The sequence below is a fragment of the Triticum aestivum genome, chromosome 1D (genome assembly GCF_018294505.1).
Source record: "Triticum aestivum cultivar Chinese Spring chromosome 1D, IWGSC CS RefSeq v2.1, whole genome shotgun sequence".
Classification (NCBI taxonomy): Eukaryota; Viridiplantae; Streptophyta; class Magnoliopsida; order Poales; family Poaceae; genus Triticum; species Triticum aestivum.
In genome coordinates this window covers 393,737,171-393,758,128 of record NC_057796.1, presented here as the reverse complement: position 1 = coordinate 393,758,128, position 20,958 = coordinate 393,737,171, and the positions used below count along the sequence as shown (strand labels likewise).

The following is a 20,958-nucleotide window of genomic DNA, read 5'->3' as shown; positions in this document are numbered from 1 at the left end:
GGCTTAGTTTTGTTTGCAGCTGCAAAACATAACATATGAACACAGTCGACATCAGTACATCTGGTAAACGGCACTTCATCTGACAAAGCAATCATATAGTTCAGTTAAAAGTTTCTGAATTATGCTTCTCAGAGAAGGCAAGATAGAATCTGAATCTGGAGTACATCTAACAAACCTTGTACGGTCTTTGATTTGGCTTTGTTTGCAGCAGCAGGTGAGGAAAACAGTAAATATGGTGGACACAATACGCCACTTCATCGCCCGAAGCCCATAAAGGTCAGGTCAGGTCAGGTCAAAATTCTGAAAATTATGCTTCTCAAACAAGACAATACAAAGCTAAATATGGATTTAAGACATCAAGTTCTTAATCTGATTTTTGGTTGCAATTTCGGGTGAGGAAAACAGTGAAAAGATAAATAAGAACACTGTTTGCAAATGGATAAAATTACTTCATTACTACATAATTGAATAGCAAAAATCAAAGTCAAAGCAACGGTTTGAGCGAGCTTTTCATCCAAACTCCAAGCCCTTCCCCGATGGGATCACTCCACTCCACAAAATAAACCAAACTGTGATGATTGCTGAATGAAACAGCAAAAACAATATACAAATACTTTTCCTTCTCATCCATCAGTTCTCCTCATCCGTTCATCTTTCTTGGCGGATGTTCTCGTAGAACTGACACGCCCTTTGGTTGTTCAACCCTTTCATAGAAAAGAATGTAGGCCTGACACTCGAGTACCTCTTCTAGTGATACTTGTGTGATGCTGTCGTCGCTTGCGAGAAACCATGTGGGAGAGCTGTGGCTCTCCTGCTGCTGGCCTCCAATTTGACTTGTTCTCACATAAGCAAAATTGTGTCCTTCGCGTAGGGTAGGTCCATTGTGTACAATGACAGCAATCAGACGGTACTTGCACTCGTCATCCTTCAGATGCCTGAAAATTAGAGGGGAAAATGATGATCAATTTTTCTTCTTCTTGAATTGGAATAATCAACGATGTTATGACCATTGAGATAATCTGAGATCTGATATTTAAAGAGGCTAAAATATTAACTGTATGAAACTGAATAAAAGTGTTGAGTGTCAATACCCAAGGTGCATGAACTTTGTTATATGAAGTGTATCCTGAAAGCTCACATGTTCTTGCAACTTTGTCTAACTTATCAGGGTGGGAATAGTCGAATCTCTTTAGCTGAATGGTTAGTATAGGTGCCGCCTTGGTAATGTGATACTGTACTATTGCAGTTCTGTATATCTTCTCCTCCTCCTTCAGTTTTTTATGGCGCTCTTCCATTTGATTTGCATTGTTATCAAGCACCGGTAGCTTTCCATTGTTCTGATTTGTTGTCATTGTTTGTTCGTCAGCTGGATAGCTAGATTCCTTCTGCATATATGTTTTATTGTCCAACTGTTCATGTTGGCTATTGTTGACTGTTGTACCTTCTTGGTTCAAAGAGGCATTTCCAGCAGCAGAACAGTCTGTACAATGCCAATCATCAATCACCCCAGTGACATATAAATCCAAGCAGTCCTCGATTGATGCATGCTTCTTTGGTGGTATTGCCAGACTGAGATCAAGGTCCTCGAAGGTAATTGATGTGTGCTTGCACTCTTTGCTGGAGACATATTTAACAACCTGGCTATGGAAGAGTGACTCAACCATTGTAGGTTGACTATGGTCCTCGTTATCCAAACCATTTAGCAAGGAACGAAGCATGTTATTGCTGTCTTCCATCACGCCAGGTTTGAAATCTGATTTCCTTTTGCACATATATGAGAAGAATTTATCTGACATCAGCACACCTCGAGCACCATTGGTATTGGTTGTCATTATGAAGAGCTTCTGCAGTTCCTGACCAAGGTCCCCTGTCAAAGCATCTGGCCCTAACATCCTTGCACGCAGCTTATCAAGTGCAAGGAGACTCTGCAACACTGCATTGAAGTAACACGTGTTCCCGCCATTCCGCATCCCTCTTACCACCACATTGCTGCCTTGCCCATTCTGATGATCAACCGTATCTGTGTTTAGCTCATTCCTCTCCTCTGCATGAACTTGCTGCATTTCTGATCTCTGTATGTCAGTTTCTGTTTTGTCCCTTGGTCCTGCTGCACAAGTCTGATCTGCACGGTGACCACTATTGTTTCGTACACTGTTATCCTGAGGTGGCGTTCCACGGGGATCATTTTCATACACATCTTCAACTGGCCATAATTTGCTCTTCTCGATTCCACAATGCCATAGCAATGCCCAAATATATGTTATGAATTCCCCTCCTGACTCAAGGCACTCCTTGTGCGCCTCTGCATTCCAAGTGGGGGCAATGTGCACCAGTAAATCTGCCCATACCTCAGACAGGATCCCCCAGCATTCTTCTTGACTCTCTTGATCAATCAGTTCCTTGCCCAACTTTGCACCTAATCGCACAACATCTTCTTTTTTCATGATGTCGTCAGCATCTTGGATGACCTTCTCTGCTTCTTCCATCAGTTTGTCATACTTGCTTTGTAACGAGTCACAGTTTTTAAGAATATCATCACGAGCGCATGTCACGGTTACTTGTAAGACCATGTTGGGTATGCAAAAGCTGTCAGGGAGCAGGTCAGGTTTTGAAACTAGCAGATATGCACAGTACCGAGACAAGCTATTCGCGATGATATACATTTCCTGGAGCTTATCAGGCAACTTCTCATTCACTTTTTTCTTTGCTTTCGTCTTCTCTTCCACATCCATAAGATATGTTTTTGATGAGCAGCAACTTGTGAAGCACGACAAGAGGGAGCCCAGAAACCCATACTTGCTTAAGTCGACACCATGGCCTCGAGCTAGCTTCATCTCGCAGAGGCTGGTTGCAATGTGCCACACCAGAATTACATGTGAGCATGTGGGCAGGTCGAAGCAGGCCCAACCATACCGCTTCATTCGCTCACCATCAGCGTCATACAGTGATGTCATGGCCTTGGGAAGAAGCTGACCTTGCTCCCCATGATTTCTGTTAGGATTGTCTGGCTGATCATGTACAATGTCAGGAGAACTGAGCTTCTCCAGGCTTGCAGAAAGTTTCTTCAGTATTGCTGGCCTGACACATCCCGGCACATCAATGGCGTTGCGAAGTGTTGCTCCATCGTCCTTCTTTGGCACCATTCCTGTGGTCATCTTGTGAAGCAGATTCCAAAATCTTGGTCTGTCATCATATGACTCTAAGAAGACATACTGGTCAATAAGTCCATGCCACTGCTTAGTAGTTACCCTAGATTTAAAAATGGATGATATTGTTCTCTCCATACATTTATTTCTAGTTGGCTGTTTCTCCTGCCGTGTATAGCTGCAGACAAGGAGTAATCTTGTCCAGTCTGAGATTAAGTAGCTGACTATCTCCCAGATCTCTTTGAACACCATAAAAACAATGAATACAAATGTGATGAACATGTCAACATTGAACCCATGCACCACATGAGCCCGGTGATTCTTTGGGGGGTTATACCGGTGATTCCTCGTGGGATTATTGCTATAGTCCTTACAGATGTCCACAAGAAGCCAGAAGACAACAGCCAAGTTCACTGCAGAGAGAAGCAGATTTAAGAAGAGAGAATAGAACCCATTCCAGAAGACCATAGGGTAGCGGGTGTTGAAATACTCATTTACGAAGGATAATTGCAGCTCCATGATCCTGAAGGCGCGATCAGTGTTCTGCTCCTCAAGGATCTTAGTCTTCACTAGCTTTCGGTTAATGCAGAAGATTTCTTGTTGCAGTGTTACATCCTCGAGCCTGCACCGGAGCAATCTGGACAAGGCGAAGGCCAGAGAGAGATCCTTTGGGTCATTCCCCTTATTATTGTCCGGGTGTAACCGGTGTTTGCGACATCCCCAGATCTTGTCTAAGGTGACCAGTGATGAAAAACCACGCCCAGACCGGTCAGCATCGATGTACAGGACATACTGGGGCTTCTTGAGTCTGATTTCCCTTTGGGTTTCTCCATGGACAAAGTATTTGTACCCTTCCATATCATTCTCTGGCTTGCACTCCTCTGGTTTCCAGTTGCTAGTATGAGGGCCAGCACGCATGTACTCTGTAACCACCTCTGAACTCTTGCCATGCCAGACAGAACAGAGTGCCAAACCATACGCACTTAATCTGTGGAAGCTCCTCAGTATCAGCAGAGCCAAAAGAAACCAGATTGGAATTGCGAACCTTGAGCCGCGAGAGTTCAAGAATGCCGATCCCAGAAGTTTGACCACGTTCCTCCACTCCCTGAACCGTCGCCCATGGCGATCATGAACACCATAGCCAGAGATGAAGTCAATGTTGTAACGGATACTGACAAGGACGAGGGCCCAGACAGGGAACAATTGATTTGTGAAGCTCGCTGTCTGCATGGCCCCCAGCAGGTATAACACAATAGAGTCTGAGACGGCATCCAAGATGCTAAAGATGGCGGTCATCATCGTGTTGCGGATGTGGCGACGAAAGACATCCATGATGAACATCAGAAGGAACAAGACTGGCCAGGACCACAAGAAACTCGATCCGAAACAGGACGAATGATTCCTTGTTCAGCATGACGAACAGGGATGACACACCATCACGGATGTCTTGGATACGCATCATTTTCCTAGCTCGCTTTTGTTCGTTCCTATTGGGCAACCGGAGCCTGCAAGGTCACTTCATTGAAGATATTCACAATCAAAGAAGTTAAAAAAAAAAGAACTATGCAAAAATGTGGTAGTAAAACTTATTTTGTGACCTAAGATGAGATGATCCAACGCTTATTTTTGATTGCCATGTAGCTCCCTTCGTGTGGAGCATGTAATCTATACAGCTTTTAATCTACCACTTGCCCCTAGTATCTCTCAGATGTTGGGACCTTGGTTTCAAGGGCTGGGGAAAGGGCTACGTTCTCCAATTCTAGTGGGGGACACTTGCTGTGTGTTGGCTCATTTGGTTGTATTTTTTACAAACAAATTTCCTCTCATTTGAATCAGGCCGCCTTCAGATGTGGTTCCTGACTGCGATCTTGGATACGTTGCATAGCTTCGAGTTTCAAGAAATGATGACACAGGGGAGCAGAAAATTAGAAGTGCCCGTGATGGAGCTATTGACTGGCACTACTTGGCGTACCTTCAGACCTAGACGTAGGTGATGGCGGACTTTCTGTAAGTTACGTACTTGCTTATTTACTTTGGCAGTTCTAAATGAATCATGTTGGGCTGTTGCCATGCATCTTCTGGTGCAGAGACCGGAAGATAAAATGATAAATAGAGGTCTTACTTTAAAAGAAAGCTTACTAGGAGCACTATTTGTACGTAACTAGCTAGGCTGAATGGTGAATAGTTGGTACCTGGGCACAGTGGCTAGCTGCTCATCGCTGGTGATGTCCGGAGGGAGGAAAGAAACTTATTCGTCTAGGTTCCAGCTAGCTGGTTGTTGTCTGTCCAGAGAATGAACAGAGAGGCAGCATGCATTCTTATGGTATGGAGACGATACCATTTGCACACGACACCTCCCGATGGTCGAATTGTATAGTCTTGCGTGATGGCAAAGCTAACAGTAAGCTCGCCTTGACCAAGTCTCTGTCTGATGATTGAATTAAACAGTCATAATGTAACTTGGGGGCCAATCTGCTTGTGTGAACAGCATCGGGGGAATTTGGCCAGGCATGGGTAGGTAGGCTAGCTAGATATTTATTTTGGTTGGTATGTGTCATTAGCATTGGGGCAATTTGACTAGGCATGTGTTTGTACTTTGTAGGCTAGCTAAATGTTTATGGTTGGTATGTATGATTAGCATTGGGGTAATTTGGCCAGGCATGGGTTTGTAGGCTAGCTATATGTTTATTTGGTTGGTATGTGTCAGTAGCATAGGGGCCACTAACGCACTTCCTACACATTTTCGTGTGTGTATGCAACATTGTTTTTCCTACCATTTTAAAGTGATTTTGAAAATGAATAGAATTATAACTGTTTTCCTGCCATTCTCATTGATTTTGATAACTAATTGAATGTATAGTTATAGCTGTTATACTACTCTCTAGACTTTACTTAAAGATAACATCATCATCATTATTATTAGTTTAGTTCATTTTAGCTATATGTAGGAGATTGAATTGCTAAGAGGTTACCCATTATTTAATAAATCATCCAGTAACTAAAAGGCATGCCCTTTATTCAATTTCTCTCTCTCTCTCTCTCTCTCAACTAAGCAGTTATCCTAAGCCACTTTACTAAGAGAATGCTAAGATATGTGTGTGGAGCATTGCAAAGATATAAGAGTTGTTAGTCGCTGCACAGCTACTTCGGAGCGCGTAGGAAGATGTAGCTATCCAGAGCAAGCATAGAAGCTTCCTTCTAATTAGTGCATATGATAAACTAAGACGTTAGGCCAAAAGGCCAAGACCGCTGAGTCTATTCTTATCTTGGACAATCAAATGTGATGCACTAGCGTTTCTCCTGCTACTGCTAGTTTCCAAGTCAATAGACATTGGAGGAGGAGGCCTTTGAAGCTGGTCTTCAGTTGAACTTGAACCTACCGAACAAAACACACCCACCCACCCACACACACACACACACACACACACACACACACACACACACAGATGTCGTCCGCAGGCCTAGCTGAAGCTTCAATCCTGGCTACATTGAAAAAGCTCTTCAAGACTGATAGCGTCACTGGCGTTGCCAGCGTGGAGCTGTGGGTGTTGCTGACAACGCTGCTGCTGGTGGTGAGGTTCGTGCTGGATTGCTTCGGGCCGTGGCACGCGGAAAGGTCTATGGCAGCCACTGTCCGAATCATCGAGATGCTGAATTACTCCATGGTGCACTACACCTTGGGGCTGATGCAGCTCTCGGCGAAGAAGGTGAATGACTACTTTCAGGTCTGGGCGGTGCTGCTGGTAACCCTGCAGTACAGCGTCAAGACTGGGCGCCCCTACCGGATGTCCAAGCAGATCCCGGTGCTGGATCTCATGTCCTCTTTCTGGGCAGCCAATCTCATCCGGATACAGACCTTCTTCCTTCTCAGGATTCCCCTCTGGTTGATCTGGGCGCTCAATGCGATACGCATCATCTCATACTTTGCTTCATCTGATAGGGCTGCGACCATCAACCAAGAGAATACAAGGCTGGTTAGCGACTATATGCGATACGAGCACACACTCGGTCCCTCTGGCGATGCAGCCGATTCTGACAATGGGATCAGGATGCAGTCGTACAAGTACCTGGTCTCTGGGGAAGACCTGGTGCTACATGATGCCCAACGGGAGAGGAAATCTGCATCAGCACAATACAAGATTTGGTTGGATCCGGATAACAAGAAGCTTGTCACCGTAGAGAAGATATGGAATGTTGATTCTGGCAGCAGTCGGTTGCTGGGCGGTACCAATGACACTGGCAACCGACTGAAGGATGTCTGCCTCTCACTCGTACTGTACAAGCTGCTGCGCCGTCGGTTCTATAATCTCCCGATACACGAGGCTAGCCATGAGAAGACAAGGCGGCTCGTCTTCGACTACATCCTGCAGGAGAACTCCAACAACTATGAGAGGGCATTCCGTGTCACAGAGGTGGAGTTGTCCTTCCTCCAAGACTTGTTCTATAGCAAGTATGCTGCCATGTTTGCGGTTGGATTCCCGGTCTTGAGTATGCTCATGTCTCTGTCTCTGGTTGGGGCTACTGGATACCTTGCATTTCCCGTCAGTTATATACCAGAGAGGATGGACAAGGCCGACAATAATATCATCACTCATGGGGTGGCTGTCACTCGCGTCATAGTTGGCCTTATAGTTGCCAAGGAGCTGTCAGAGGTCTATCTATATGTGTTCTCCAATTGGTCTAAGGTCCTGATGATTTGTATGTATGTCAAGCATCGGTGCTTGCGGCATCCAGTTGTGGAGGCAGCAATGAGAACAGTTTTCTGGCCCATTGGGGGTAAGTGGAACCAGAAGATCTCACAGTGCAACCTTCTGATTTCTTATTCACGCAATAAGCAGAAATTAACCCAAAGGATCAAGTTGGAGTCACAAGTAAAGACAGCGATATTTCAGTCATTCAAGGGCCTGCAGAAGCATCCAGAGAGGTTGGGATCCTACTTCTTAAATGCCTTTGGATCAAAGGAAGGCCTTGTGAAGCAGCTAGCATGGGCAGTTGAACTGGAGGCTGATACCCACAGGATACTGGTCTGGCATGTCGCGACATGCTTATGCGAGATAGATATCTCTGCCGAAGTGATAAAACGGAAGACTGTACGGCGTCAAAATAGTAGGCTCTTGGCGAAGAAATCAACAACTAAAGCGGATGTGTGGCCACATTACTTAACTGCTAGCAGCTTATCAAACTACTGTGCATACCTGCTTACCATAGCATTGGTGCCTGACAACGGCATTGTTGTTACAAAGGTCTTGCATGCGGTACGTTGTGAAACCTATCATGCTACTGGCCGCTCTGCATCCCAGTCGTTGCGAGATGTCTACGATAAACTTATGGAGATTGCCATGAAGCACTCTGAAGAGTCTGAGGAGGAAGTGGCCAATGGAGTGGGTGATGCAATGGGTCAAGTAGCCCCTGAAAGTGCAGTAATCCATGAGGAAATACTCAATGTCCAGATGGCTAATGATGAGGAAGATCCTAATACAGCGAGACGTGGTGATGCCACTAACAGTTTCATACCAGCTACCAATAGGGAAGGTACTTTTGCCGGTGACGATGACATCCATGATTCCATAATACAGATGGGGGCAAAGCTTGGGAAGCAGTTGATAGAGGCTTATGGAGAAGATAAAGTAGGCCTATGGAGGGATCTAGCAGTGTTCTGGACAGGTTTCCTCCTCAACTTGGCAGCATCAACCAGAGCAGCCAAGCATAAGACACGGCTTGTTACAAAAGGGGAGCTCATAACACACCTGTGGGTTTTGCTGTCTCATGCTGGGTTTCTCGGAAACACCAGGCACGGGCAAACACTCTTAGACCCACATGATCTTGATGAGATCGACCCGCTCAGCTGATGGATTTGATGAGCTCAATCCATCCTTGCATGGTCTACACATGCAGGACATGATGCGATTCTGCTGTTGCTTCTCTGCAATCAGGTTTCCTTATGCTGTACAGCTGTAGCATGCTCAGCAAGTTGTACTTGTATCGCGATCGAATTTCCTTCCAGTGTACCATGCCAGGCAGTTTAGTTGTATCACTATCACCACAGTTTCAGGTTTTCTTTCAGTGTAACATGCCTAACAATTTAATTCTGTCACTGTCATTGTATGTTTAGCCAGGCACATCTGTAGCGCATCCTTTTTTTACAATGCACAAGTTGTATTTTCAGTTTGGCTGCTGTGTCCTTGGCAGAGCAGACATAACCTTCCGGTGTATACGCACAGCTATTTAGATTGTACTCCAGGATTTCGTGTGCCATGAGCAGAACAGAGAATTCGGGGGCCTGATGCATGTCGTTGCCGGTGCTAAAACTGAGTGAGCCAGCAATGGCATCCATCAAGAGTTGGTTGGATAGTTTACTGGATGCTGATAAGCAATTTGTGCCTGGGTCTTTAGGTTCATGCGTTATGCTTAGGGTTCAGTTTAATCTGCAGGGCTCATAAGTTTCAGTTACACTACCTGATCATGGGCATTGGCACAGGCAAGTAGGCAACAGCACGGCAAAACTGACAACCTAGAGAAAACTATATGTCTCGTTATTTAGGATCAGTGGATCTGCTGAGGATTCCACTGTATGAGTAAGCTAGAAAAGAGTGCTGAGCATGAGATCCACCCAAACCTGGGAGCTATCCGACGAAATCAGGGGCGGTGGCGAATTCTTTCCAGGCTCCGCGCCCCGGAAATCGCTCCCAACTCCGTTCCACCCGCGCCTCGTCTTGAGCCAGGCCTGCCCGCCGGCGGCGAACCGGGGCGGACACCATTGGCGCGGGCCCGCAAAGGGCGAACCGGGGCGGACTCCATTGGCGCGAGCCCGCAAAGGGCGAACCGGGGGGTTCCTTGCGGACGGGGCCGGACACCATTGGCTCGTGCCGCAGGCTCGGACGGTGTACGGACCTCAAGGGGATCCTAGAATTACTCTGTCACGGCGGAGGAAGAAGCGGAGAAGAGCAGAGCAAGACCGCGAGGAATCCATCCTGATCAGCTGCCGTGTATCTGTGGGTGGGCCTATGTTAGGTCGGGTCAGGACAGAGCACAGTCTCCTTTAAAATCGAATTTTGAGAAGCATAAAATCGAAACTGGTTTATTTATCCGATACAGCGTGATTGCTGATACTGGAACATACATACATTAGATAATAATGGTAACCAAATCCATACCAGTGCCGAAAGGTATTGCAAATGCTGGCGGGACGTGAATGCAGCATGGATGGGTTACGCAAGGACCCGTAAATAAATATGATAATTGCACAAGAGTAAACATGTCCAAGCACCAACCCTTTTCTAGGAATGTATTTTCTAGCTAGTAAAACACGACATACACGATGCTCTGTGATGCCCGTTACTTGCTGACTGAGTTAGCAATTCGACTGCAATGCTCTGTTCTGTTGTGAACCCATAGTCTGAAAATTCTCCAAGTTTCCCCTCAAAATGAGATACAGTAAGTTGATCGCAAAACTCCATCAAACCAGGACTTCTCCAGATTTTCCCCAAAATGAGAGACCACCATCAGGATTGGACATCACCACCTCTTAGTTTTAAGAAACCTGAAAACAAAATTAGAACATATTAGAGACATTTGAACAGAGAATGAGTGATATGGAAAAAGAAATTCAGAGAACAGAAACGCTACTATAGATCCATCCACGTCTATTTATAAAACTGATACCTATAAAATAGTGAGTTATCATCCTGATAACACGTTTATTTTCTATCCAAGACTTGATTGCAGCAGAGAAGTACACCACAATCATTTCTAATAAAGATCAAGCTTCAGTTTCAGGCTTTAACCAGTTGGTCATACTGTTTCAGGAAAAAGGAAAGACAATTGTGGTCATGATGACAAGGCTAGACATATATACTTCAGGTTCTAATACAGTGGTGACCAGACGAACAAGGCTAGGCATTCTTTATGCCTTGCAGTTCAGAAACACTACTACACCTGGATGGAGGGATGTATAAGGTCATGCTGACACAGCGATCGGTAATTTGGCAGCCTGGCAAGTTGCTGCCACAATAATATATATGAATGGAATCCATCACACACACAAAAATGAATGGAAGAACAAGTTCAGGTAGCACATAAAAACCATTCTATGGAGTAAGTTGCATAGAAACACCAACTACAACGCAACCAACGAGAAACTGGTATTAGGGATAGCCAGATGTTACAATTAATACACAGAAAACCAGTTGAAAATAATTGTAGTAATTGGCAAATATGTGCACGACGTTTGCTTTCAGTCCATAAACTGCATGAATGGCGTAAGAGATACTGCTTGCAACAAGAATGCAGCATGCTAAATATGTGAATGGATGATACCAAGAACAATGGATCAATAAACAAGTGTACCAGCTAAAACGAAATGACGAGAGAGTCATCAGCTGGTAAATTGGTACCTTCGTCTCTTCTACTGGATGTCTGAGCGAACCAACACGTCTGACAGAGTCTTGTCTTTTCCGGTGGCCTTACCTGAAAAGGGTCTATTTGATCAATGTACAAGAATTTGACAAACAGCAACACTAGCACAACAGAATTACAACAGTATAGATTTCTGTGAATTGCATACAAGAATTAATAGCAAAAAAGGCATGGTAATTAGAGCAGATTCTCAAGAATTCAGCAGTGTATTAATAACCAATAGCACAACAATAGTTAGAGGATAGCACTTGAACGGTATAGAGGAGTTATTAAAAGGATACTACATATTTAAATCCATAAGTTAGAGAGATGGAGATCAAATTTAGAGCACACAGTGTAACATCAAAGCAACCAAAACCTCGCAAAATTTCTATTCAAAGTCTAAATCAATTACACTATCGTAAATATGTTCGAAGCAAAATTCTTTATGTCCAGGACAACAGGAAGAAATGACAACAGATGCAAAGATTTCTCTGTGCCTATGATCTACATGAGCTTTGCAATCCCAATTGTTACCAAACACATGGTGCATAAAGAATTGTTAATAAACACGATGTATCTCTAAATTTTTAGTCATCTGGTCATGAGACAAGCACTATGTCTATTGGACAATTTTGACATAATGATCAACAGATCCAACCACTAGGAAAAACATAATATATTGTGCCGAAGATGACCCACAAATTAAACCACCTCATACATTCTGCACCTAAAACTGAAAGTATAACTGAGAAGTATGTAATCTACCTGCAGAAGGGATCCGGCTCGATCCAGGCCACGGAGGAAAAACGCATGGTACAGAGAAGTCCTTTCCATACCGATAGCTCCCAATCACCTTCTTCATGTTCATGTCCACGACGATAACGTGTTTCTTGTCAACCGTGAGGTACACCACATTGGCGTTAAGTGGGTCAAGAAGCTCAATTTGTGGCGTCTTCCCCGCCGGTAAGGGCAGCCATAGGTGGCCTCCATCCGCCCAGAGCTTGCTGAGCGCCACCCGGTGCTCCAGCGTCCACCCGGTGCCATCGTTGTCGACCACGAAGGAGCTGAGCAGAAACGGTTCCTTTCGAGAGACCTCGACGTATCGCAGCCGCCCTTGGCTTGCATCCACGCGCCGGTACTCACTCCAAGACACCTCGCCTTCGGCTTCAGGCAGCGGGCTCCTTGCAGGCAGCACGCTGCCCCTCGGCAGCTCGATGAAGGAGAGCTCCGGCCGATCGGTGAAGGGGTCGGCGGAGAGTGCGCCCCAGGTCACGTCGACCCACCACAGGCGGCCGCCGAACGCCAGCGCCGGCTGGTCTATCTTCATTCGCCGCGCAGACGGGAGCTGGCACGGCGAGAGCACCACGTTCTCCCACCTGCCCTTTTCCGAGAGAAACCGGAGCATCAGGTCCCCCTCCTGCAGCTCGGCGACGGCGAACTTGTCAGGCGGCCCGTGCCCGCGATCGGGCTGGGTGAGGAGGCCCATGCGGAGATTGAAAAGCGGGGAGACCTCGAACTTGGTCACGCGGTTCGGGAGGCGGGTTATCTGGCGCGTGAGAGGGTTGAGGACGAAGCGCGTGACGTTGGGGACGTGGTCGGGGTCGATGCTCTTGAGGGCGTCGGTTTGGGGTGGCAGCCGCAGCGGACGGCCGCCCTGCCTGGCGACGATGCGAGCAAACAAGCGCGTCTCCGCGTAGACGAGGAGGAGGAGGCCGTCGGCGCTTGCGGCGCAGACGGCGCCGCCATGCCCTTGCACGAAGTCGCCGTCGGGGTCGGGGAGGGGGCCGGTCTTGAGGAGCTGCTCCGGGACGTACACCTCGGAGATGCGCGGCGGCTCGGCGAGGCGCACCTGCGCGCCCGGCGCCCCGACGGTCCAGGCCGTGTGGCCCATCGCGGCCCACGGGGGTTGCGAGGCGGCGGTGGCGAGGGAGCGGCGGAGAGGCGTAGGAGGTGGCGGGGCGGCATCTATCTCGCGGTCCTGTCGCCGGTCGGCGGCTGCAGGTGGGGATTTCCCGTGTGGTGGTGGTGGGGAAAGTGGCTCGCTGCACATGGAGTGGGTGCACGCAGCATAGATACCAGGGAGGTGGCAGGACGACGGAAAGCAGCGTGAAGTTGTTCCACGGGCTACGACACCGTGAGGGCTCACCAGGGCCCGCAAGTCAGTTAGATTCGTTCAGGTTTGGTGCATGAACCGAGTTCTGCATTATGAACAGCCGTACCATCGCACAACTGGCTGGACCTCGGACGTCACCATTTTCCCGCCAAAAATTCACTGGACAGCGCGCATTCGTTCCTTGGTTGTGCGTTCGTTCGTTCGCCGGTTGCATCGCTGCGGTTTTCTTTGTTTTGTTTTTTTCGTTTCTTTTTCTTTTTCCTTTGGTTCGTTGTTTCTTCTCTGTTTTTTTTGGCTTTCTTCACAGATTTTCTTCAGTTTTCTAATTTTTCGTGTCTTAACTGGTTTACTTTTTTTACAGGTTTTCACTGATATTCTTTTTTTCTTTGTTACTCTCTCAGTTTTTCACAGGTTTTCTTGGCTTTTCTTTCTTCACTTTCTCTGTTTCTTTTTCGGTTTTCATTGGTTCTTTTCTTTCTCTTTGTTTCTTTCTTCCGCTTCTTCTGTTTTCATTATCTTTCTTCATGTTTCTCTTTTATTCTTCAATACATGTCTACATTTTTCATACATGTTTGTATATTTTTTGTGTGCATCAGGAATATTTTATGTATACATGATTAATATGTTTTTAAAGACATATTTGGTGACTAAATTTTCATTAACACTGTATGTTTTTCTATATATTAGGAACATTTTTAATACATGTTTTAACTTTTTTAATTATATGATTAACATTTTTATGCATGATCGACATTTTATAAAATTTATGATTTAACGTAAAAAATTTAATACACTTTCCACATTTTTTGAATACATGTAGAACATTTTTTATAAACCTTTAACATTGTTAAAATATTTGATTAACATCTTTTTCATATTTATGTTTTGATAACTACCTTTTTTCATACAGGTTGTACATTTTTCATATACGTTAGAAACATTTTTTATACATGTTTAATATTTTTAATACATAATTAACTTTTTTTCAAACACAAGTTTTTGAACATTTATTGTTTGGATATGTGTTATTGTTATTTCAAATACATCTTGAAACATTTTTCCAAATGCTATCAACATCTTTTTGAAGTTGCACAAACATTTTTTCAAACTTAAGTTTTTTTGAAATATTTTTTAAAGTTTCAACGAAAATATAACAAAAATAAAAAGAGAAAACGAAATCGAGGAACGGACTAAGGAAAAAGACGAATGAAATCAAAAATGCACGGACAATGCAACTGGGTCGGCCAATTCCCACGTCCCTTCAGCAAGCGCATGCTCTGTCTCGTTTGAAGTGAGACAAAGGGAAGCCCTCCCATCTGTGTTTGCCACTTATCCTTCTTCTCACCCTCATCGACGGTGGTCAGTGCTCACACAATCACAACGCATTTGAATGTGGTTAGTCCTAAGGCGTTTCTCTCTATCTCGGCATAAGATGAGAAATCTGCTTTCTTTTTTCCTTGTGAAGTTTTGCCAAGGCGTGCATGTGTGGTTATAGATGGTTTCTTTCATCTGCAGATCGGCACTGGTACGAAAGAAAGACGGATCATGCACTATTGATTAAGGTTGCATCCCAAATAACTTTTTAAAAATGGTAACAAGTAAAATAACATCATATTAAGATTCTAGACATTTTTTAATAAAATTCCATATATAACATGTTAAATTGGATTTGGGGTTTAAAAGATATGGATATTTTTGAAAAGCATTTGATATGGACTGCGGGTTGATTACTAGAAACAACATGTGGTTCTCTGCAAAAGCGAGACGTTTCCTGACCTCACTTAAAACTGGATTGCGTGTGAATTACCAGAAAAAAAGCATGCGGTTTTCTAAAAAAAAAAGGCGAAATGTTTTGTAAACTCACTTAAACAAGGACTCCGGGTTGATTGCCTAAAACATCAGGGTTTTCTAAAAATGCGAGAATGGGCAGAAGCACGCATTCCTTTATTAGTAGGTATAGATAATAATCGCATTAAAAAGTAGTTCTAATTGCAAAAGGAAAACAAATCGAGAAGTATGGGGATCTCGGCCTATTCGGTCGGGGGGATTCTGATTGGCCGGTGGCGTGATGCCTTTTCGCATTTTCGTGGTCCAGGCCTCGGGGCTAATAGGGTAGTGGCTCGTCGTGCAGCGGTGGAGTGCATCTATTGTGGTCTAATCCAGTCAGAACCGGCCTTCCCTTCAATGTCCCGGTCTCGATCTTCGTAGTCCCTTCGGTACATATACAATGGGGTGGTGCGGCCGATGGAGCCAGCGGTTGCGATGGCCTGGCCGAAGTGACCACTGGAGGATGACATATGCTATGTGGTCAGGTGGCTCCACGCGGTAGGCAACCCCACCCTTGGTGCACATCCAACTGATAAATTCCTGCTGGTATCCATCGTCTTCCGTTGGCGGTCGAGATACGCTCCATATCAGTGCAGGTAGATCTAGTGTCTCATCAAATGGCGATGTGTCTGTTTCATCCTGGTCCGTGATTTTGGTGTTGATCGAGATATGTGACATGTCGGTTTCATCCTGATGTAGAAACACACTCATAGAAAATAGTTAAAAAAGTAGATGAATACTGTTCTAGAAAAACAGTTCTAGAAAAAGTGAATGAATACTGTTCTAGAAAAACAGTTCAAAAGAAATCCTCATAATTCATCAGGACCATGAATATGTTTTTCCGAGCGAAATAAAGGACATTAAGATCTCAGAGTGGAACGGTCGATTGTTCGGGTCAGACAACAAAAGGTGCCGTGAATTACAAAACTATTTTTCCATACCTTGTTCCAACAGATCCAATATTAATTTTCCATAGCTAAGCCTGGAGTTGTTTTTCTACTTTTGCCATCATAGCATCCAACTTATACCTCGAAAGAATTGTCACGCGGCTAAACAGAGGAGATAAGATATCCAAGTAAAATTGCTCATCACAAGAATTATTGCATGGAGTAGAACTTCTCGTGACATAATTAAACAGGTGGATGTGTCGACCCTTTTTTCTGATTGAAGGTAAGCGATGCCTTTCAAGTAAGCAGAGTGATCAAGACCTGCAAAAAAAAGCGATAGTGGTGATCAAGGCTAAGCATGTTGAATTAACCGTGGTTGGATGTGAGAACCAACTGCCACAAATTCGCTCAAAATATCCAAACTTGTCGTGAACCTTATCGGCGAGGTCGCGAGGAGTTGGGAGACATCTTGCTGCTGATGTGCTCGAGCTAATTGCCCAAGAGTGGTGTGACTGGAGATGTGCTGCTACATGGGCAACCGCAGTACCGGTGCCAAAGCTAATCGCTCAGCAACGGCGGCCATCGTTGTTCTTATGATGGAATACATGAAACCCCATTTTACGTGCTTCAAAGAAGAAGCGAGGAGCTGTAAATAATTTTCAGACCGATACTATATACTCCCTCCGTTCCTAAATACTCCCTCCGTCTGAAAATAGATAAAAAGAGATGTATCTAGATGTTAGATACATATCTTTTTATCTATTTTGATGACAAGTATTTCCGGACGTATGGAGTATAAGTCTTTATAGAGATTCCATGATAGACCACATACGGATGTATATAGATGCATTTTAAAGTGTAGATTCATTCATTTTGCTCCGTATGTAGTTCATATTGGAATCTCTACAAAGACTTGTACTCCCTCCGTTCCAAAATAGATGACTCAACTTTGCACTAAAGTTAGTACAAAGTTAAGTCATCTATTTTGGAACGGGGGGAGTATCTAGGAACAGAGGGAGTAAGTAGTATGTTATGAATTGTTAGGCAACCCACTGTCTAGTAATGACAAGCTAACAACAAACTACTGTTGAGTCTTCCCGTTTTCAATCAGTATTTTCATGATGCATCTAATCATCACGCATGGAAGCCAAATTGAGTTGTAATCCTTCATATATTAACTAAAATCAAGAGCAATATGCCAATATACCATCAACTAGCACAAAAGCGTACATTACTCAGGGCACAAATAGCAATACTACACTGTAACAAACCACCAATGCTGCATGGATGACATAATCCGAGATCCCTAAATGAGATTATTCATTGGAGTAAACATGTCCTAGGAATATTGGCTAGCTAGCAAACACAGCATATATGATGTTCAGTAATGGTCGTTACATGCTGGGTCTGTTTAATGTTCTGCTGTGACCGGATAGTCTGAAAATTCTCTCAGATTCCCCTACGAACGAGATACAGTTAAGTTGATCGCGAAACACCATCAAACCAAGACTCCTGCAGATTTTCCCCAAAATGAGAGCTCAATAAGCTACCACCATCAGCTTCCTAATTGATTACGGAGCAGAATCGGCTAGTTTTGAGAAATCTGAAAACAAAATAAGAAACATTAGACACATTTGAATGAACATGTCAAGAAGATGAGTGATATGGATAAACAGCAAGACGAAATTCAGTAAACCGAAATGCTACTACAGTTAGTCCATCAATGTGTATTTCTAAAAGTGAAATAAGTTAGTGAAATATCAACTGGATAGCACATTTATTTTCAATCCAAGGTTTGGTTGTGGAAAATTACACCACGATCAATTTTAAGAAAGATCAAGCTTCAGTTTCAGGCTTTAATCAGTTAGTATTTCAGAAAAAGGAAAAACAATGGCGGTCATCATGTCATCATTTGTTTTTATCAACTTTCAGAAATGAAAGATGGGAGCGATGCTCCTTTAAGTCAAAAAAAATGGTGGGCATCATCATGACAAGGCTAGATATCCTTGAGATTCTAATACAGTGATACCCTTCAGATTCTAATACAGTGGTCAGCAGACAAAGAATGCTAGGCATCGTTTGTGCCTGCTTTTTCGATAAAGGGTGCTTTTGTTATCTCGAAATGTAGCATCAAGCGGATACAAAACATTATGAGTAACACCCAGCTTCTGCACAACTAGGATGCACACAGCCCAACATGAAAAGTCTGACAAAATGAATGAAAAAAACGACAAATCGGCGACAGTAGAGTCCTATAGACCGACACTATGCCTATGTCGCAAGGGATGGTGGACCGATCCGGAGATTATGCTGCCACCCATGTTGAGTAAAAACCACCGTAGCCACCTGCTCCAACCGCGTACACACCGCCTTGAACAGCGGTTGGTACTCCACATGTTGTAGCGTAGACCACGTACGAAGCGAGTGCGTACAACGGAAAATAACCTGCAAAGGAGAAGCATTTTTATCATTGAAAACCAAATCATTTCTACATAGCCAAAGCGACCATAGTAAGGCGTATGCTCCCACCCGTATTAGCGTTTTGAATCTATTTGGAATACCGTCCAACCAGTGACCAAAAATATTGGCGACACTTGTGGGTGGATACAAATTTGACGCTATTTGGATGATTGACCATGTAGTACATGCAAACTTGCATTGGAAAAAGAGGTGTTTGATTGTCTCTTCATGAGTACAAAAACAACACTTCTTACTCCCTGGCCAGTTGCGTCGTGCGAGGTTGTCTTTGGTTAGAACAACTCCCCTACGAAGATACCACATGAAGATTTTAACTTTTAGTGGAATCTTCGACTTCCAAATTTTCTTATTGTTACTCACCGGTACCTCAGAATGCATGAGTGCACGGTACATAGAGTCTACTGTGAATGACCCTGATGTAGTAAGGTTCCAGTGAAACACATCCCGGCCTTGTCTAATATTAATCGAATCCAGACGGGATAAAAGATTGTGCCATGACATAAGTCGGGGCCCAATCAAATCCCGCCTAAACGAAATATTGGGTGGGGATGAACTGAGCACTTGCGCAATAGTATTATTCTTTTCGCAAGCAATGTTGTACAGGGCTGGATATTGTTCTCGAAGACTGGCATTGCCTAGCCAGATGTCTTCCCAGAAAGGAACCTCCGACCCATCCCTTATCGCGAAAGACCCAAAGTGAAAGAGATGTTTCTTTGCCGCCATTAGGCCAGCCCAAAAGTGCGAGTCGCCAGGTGTCCAATATGCCTGAGACACTGCCTTTTGGCCTAGATACTTGTTGCGCAGCATGGTTTGCCAAACATCATCCTCAGTAAGAAGTTTGAACAATCATTTACTAAGTAGGGCCTCATTCTTGATTTGCAAGTCATGAATTCCAAGGCCACCTTGGTCTTTCGGCCTACAAACCACACTTCATTTGGCCAGTCTATATTTTTTCTTTTCACCATCTCCTTGCTAAAAGAATCTGGATCTAAAATAGTCCAGTCTTTGCAGGACCCCTTTTGGTAGTTGGAAGAAAGAAAGCATATAGAGAACCATATTTGTGAGGACAGAGTTAATCAAAACCAGTCGTCCTCCAACTGAGAGCAATTTGCCTTTCCAACTGCTCAATCGTTTCTCTAACCGCTCATCTACATGCTTCCACTCCGCAATGGTGAGACGCCGATAATGAATCGGTATTCCCAAATATTTAATCGGGAATTGGCCATGTGCACAACCAAACAGGTCAGCATATTCGGCCTCCGCCTCAGTGGCTTCTCCAAAGCAGAAAAGTTCACTATTATGAAAGTTTATTTTAAGACCCGACATTTGCTCAAACGCTGACAACAAGAGTTTAAGGTTTCGAGCCTTGTCCAGGTCATGTTCCATAAAGAGAATCGTGTCATCGGCATATTGCAGAATAGAGAGACCACCATCCACAAGGTGTGGCACTACTCCTGCAATCTGGTCGTCCTGCTTGGCGCGCTCAATCAGAATAGCCAACATGTCAGCGACAATGTTAAATAACATTCGAGACATGGAGTCACCCTGTCGTAATCCTTTTTTGTTTGAAAGTAATGGCCTACATCATCATTGACTTTGATGGCCACACTACCTCCAGTTACAAAATTATGGATCCACTCGCACCATTTATCGGAGAAACCTTTCATCCTTAGGGCCTGTTGGAGGAAAGACCATTTGACCTTGTAATAGGCTTTTTCAAAGTCGATCTTGAATACTACTCCACTCATGTTTTTTCGGTGCATCTCATGGACGGTCTCATGTAGGATTACTACGTGAAAGAACATGCGGTGCCCCCATGTTTGGTTTTGGTAATTGATGACAATCTCTATGGACTAATGGTTGCCTTGAGTTATATTTGAAGGATTTGTCCATAGGCATTTCTTGAAGTCCATGTGTTGGTTTCAAGGAGTTTATGTGGTGACCAAGGTGTTATTAAGGAATTATCCAAAGATTGGTCATGTGAGAGTTGAGCTTATTGCAAGCATGTCGTGGAGAAGAAGATTGTGTGGTCATTCATGTATATCTTCAAGACATCATCCAAATGAAGAGAGTTGAAAAGATTCAAGGTTGATCAAGACTAAGTGAAGAG

At 44.3% G+C, this 20,958-nt stretch overlaps 1 protein-coding gene and 1 pseudogene across 1 annotated transcript; both read right to left on the bottom strand.

Annotated features, from left to right (window-relative positions):
- Window positions 1–393: 393 nt before the first annotated feature.
- Window positions 394–10,139, bottom strand: LOC123182322 (uncharacterized; annotated as a pseudogene).
- A 94-nt stretch (window positions 10,140–10,233) lies between these two features.
- Window positions 10,234–13,668, bottom strand: LOC123170787 (uncharacterized). Its single transcript, XM_044588548.1, has 3 exons — window positions 12,309–13,668; window positions 11,540–11,612; window positions 10,234–10,686 (listed from the first exon to the last, which is right to left on the bottom strand). The coding sequence occupies exons 1-2, from the start codon at window positions 13,591–13,593 to the stop codon at window positions 11,551–11,553; spliced, it is 1,347 nt and encodes a 448-aa protein (XP_044444483.1). The 5' UTR covers window positions 13,594–13,668; the 3' UTR covers window positions 10,234–10,686; window positions 11,540–11,550.
- Window positions 13,669–20,958: the final 7,290 nt, after the last annotated feature.

What these genes read in the sequence shown, in the direction of transcription:
- LOC123170787 (XM_044588548.1), bottom strand. Translation starts at nt 13,593, where the DNA reads ATGTGCAGCGAGCCACTTTCCCCACCACCACCACACGGGAAATCCCCA. An exon ending in GAGCCGGATCCCTTCTGCAG is followed by an intron (nt 11,613 to 12,308) that starts GTAGATTACATA and finishes GACCCTTTTCAG; the next exon opens with GTAAGGCCACCGGAAAAGAC.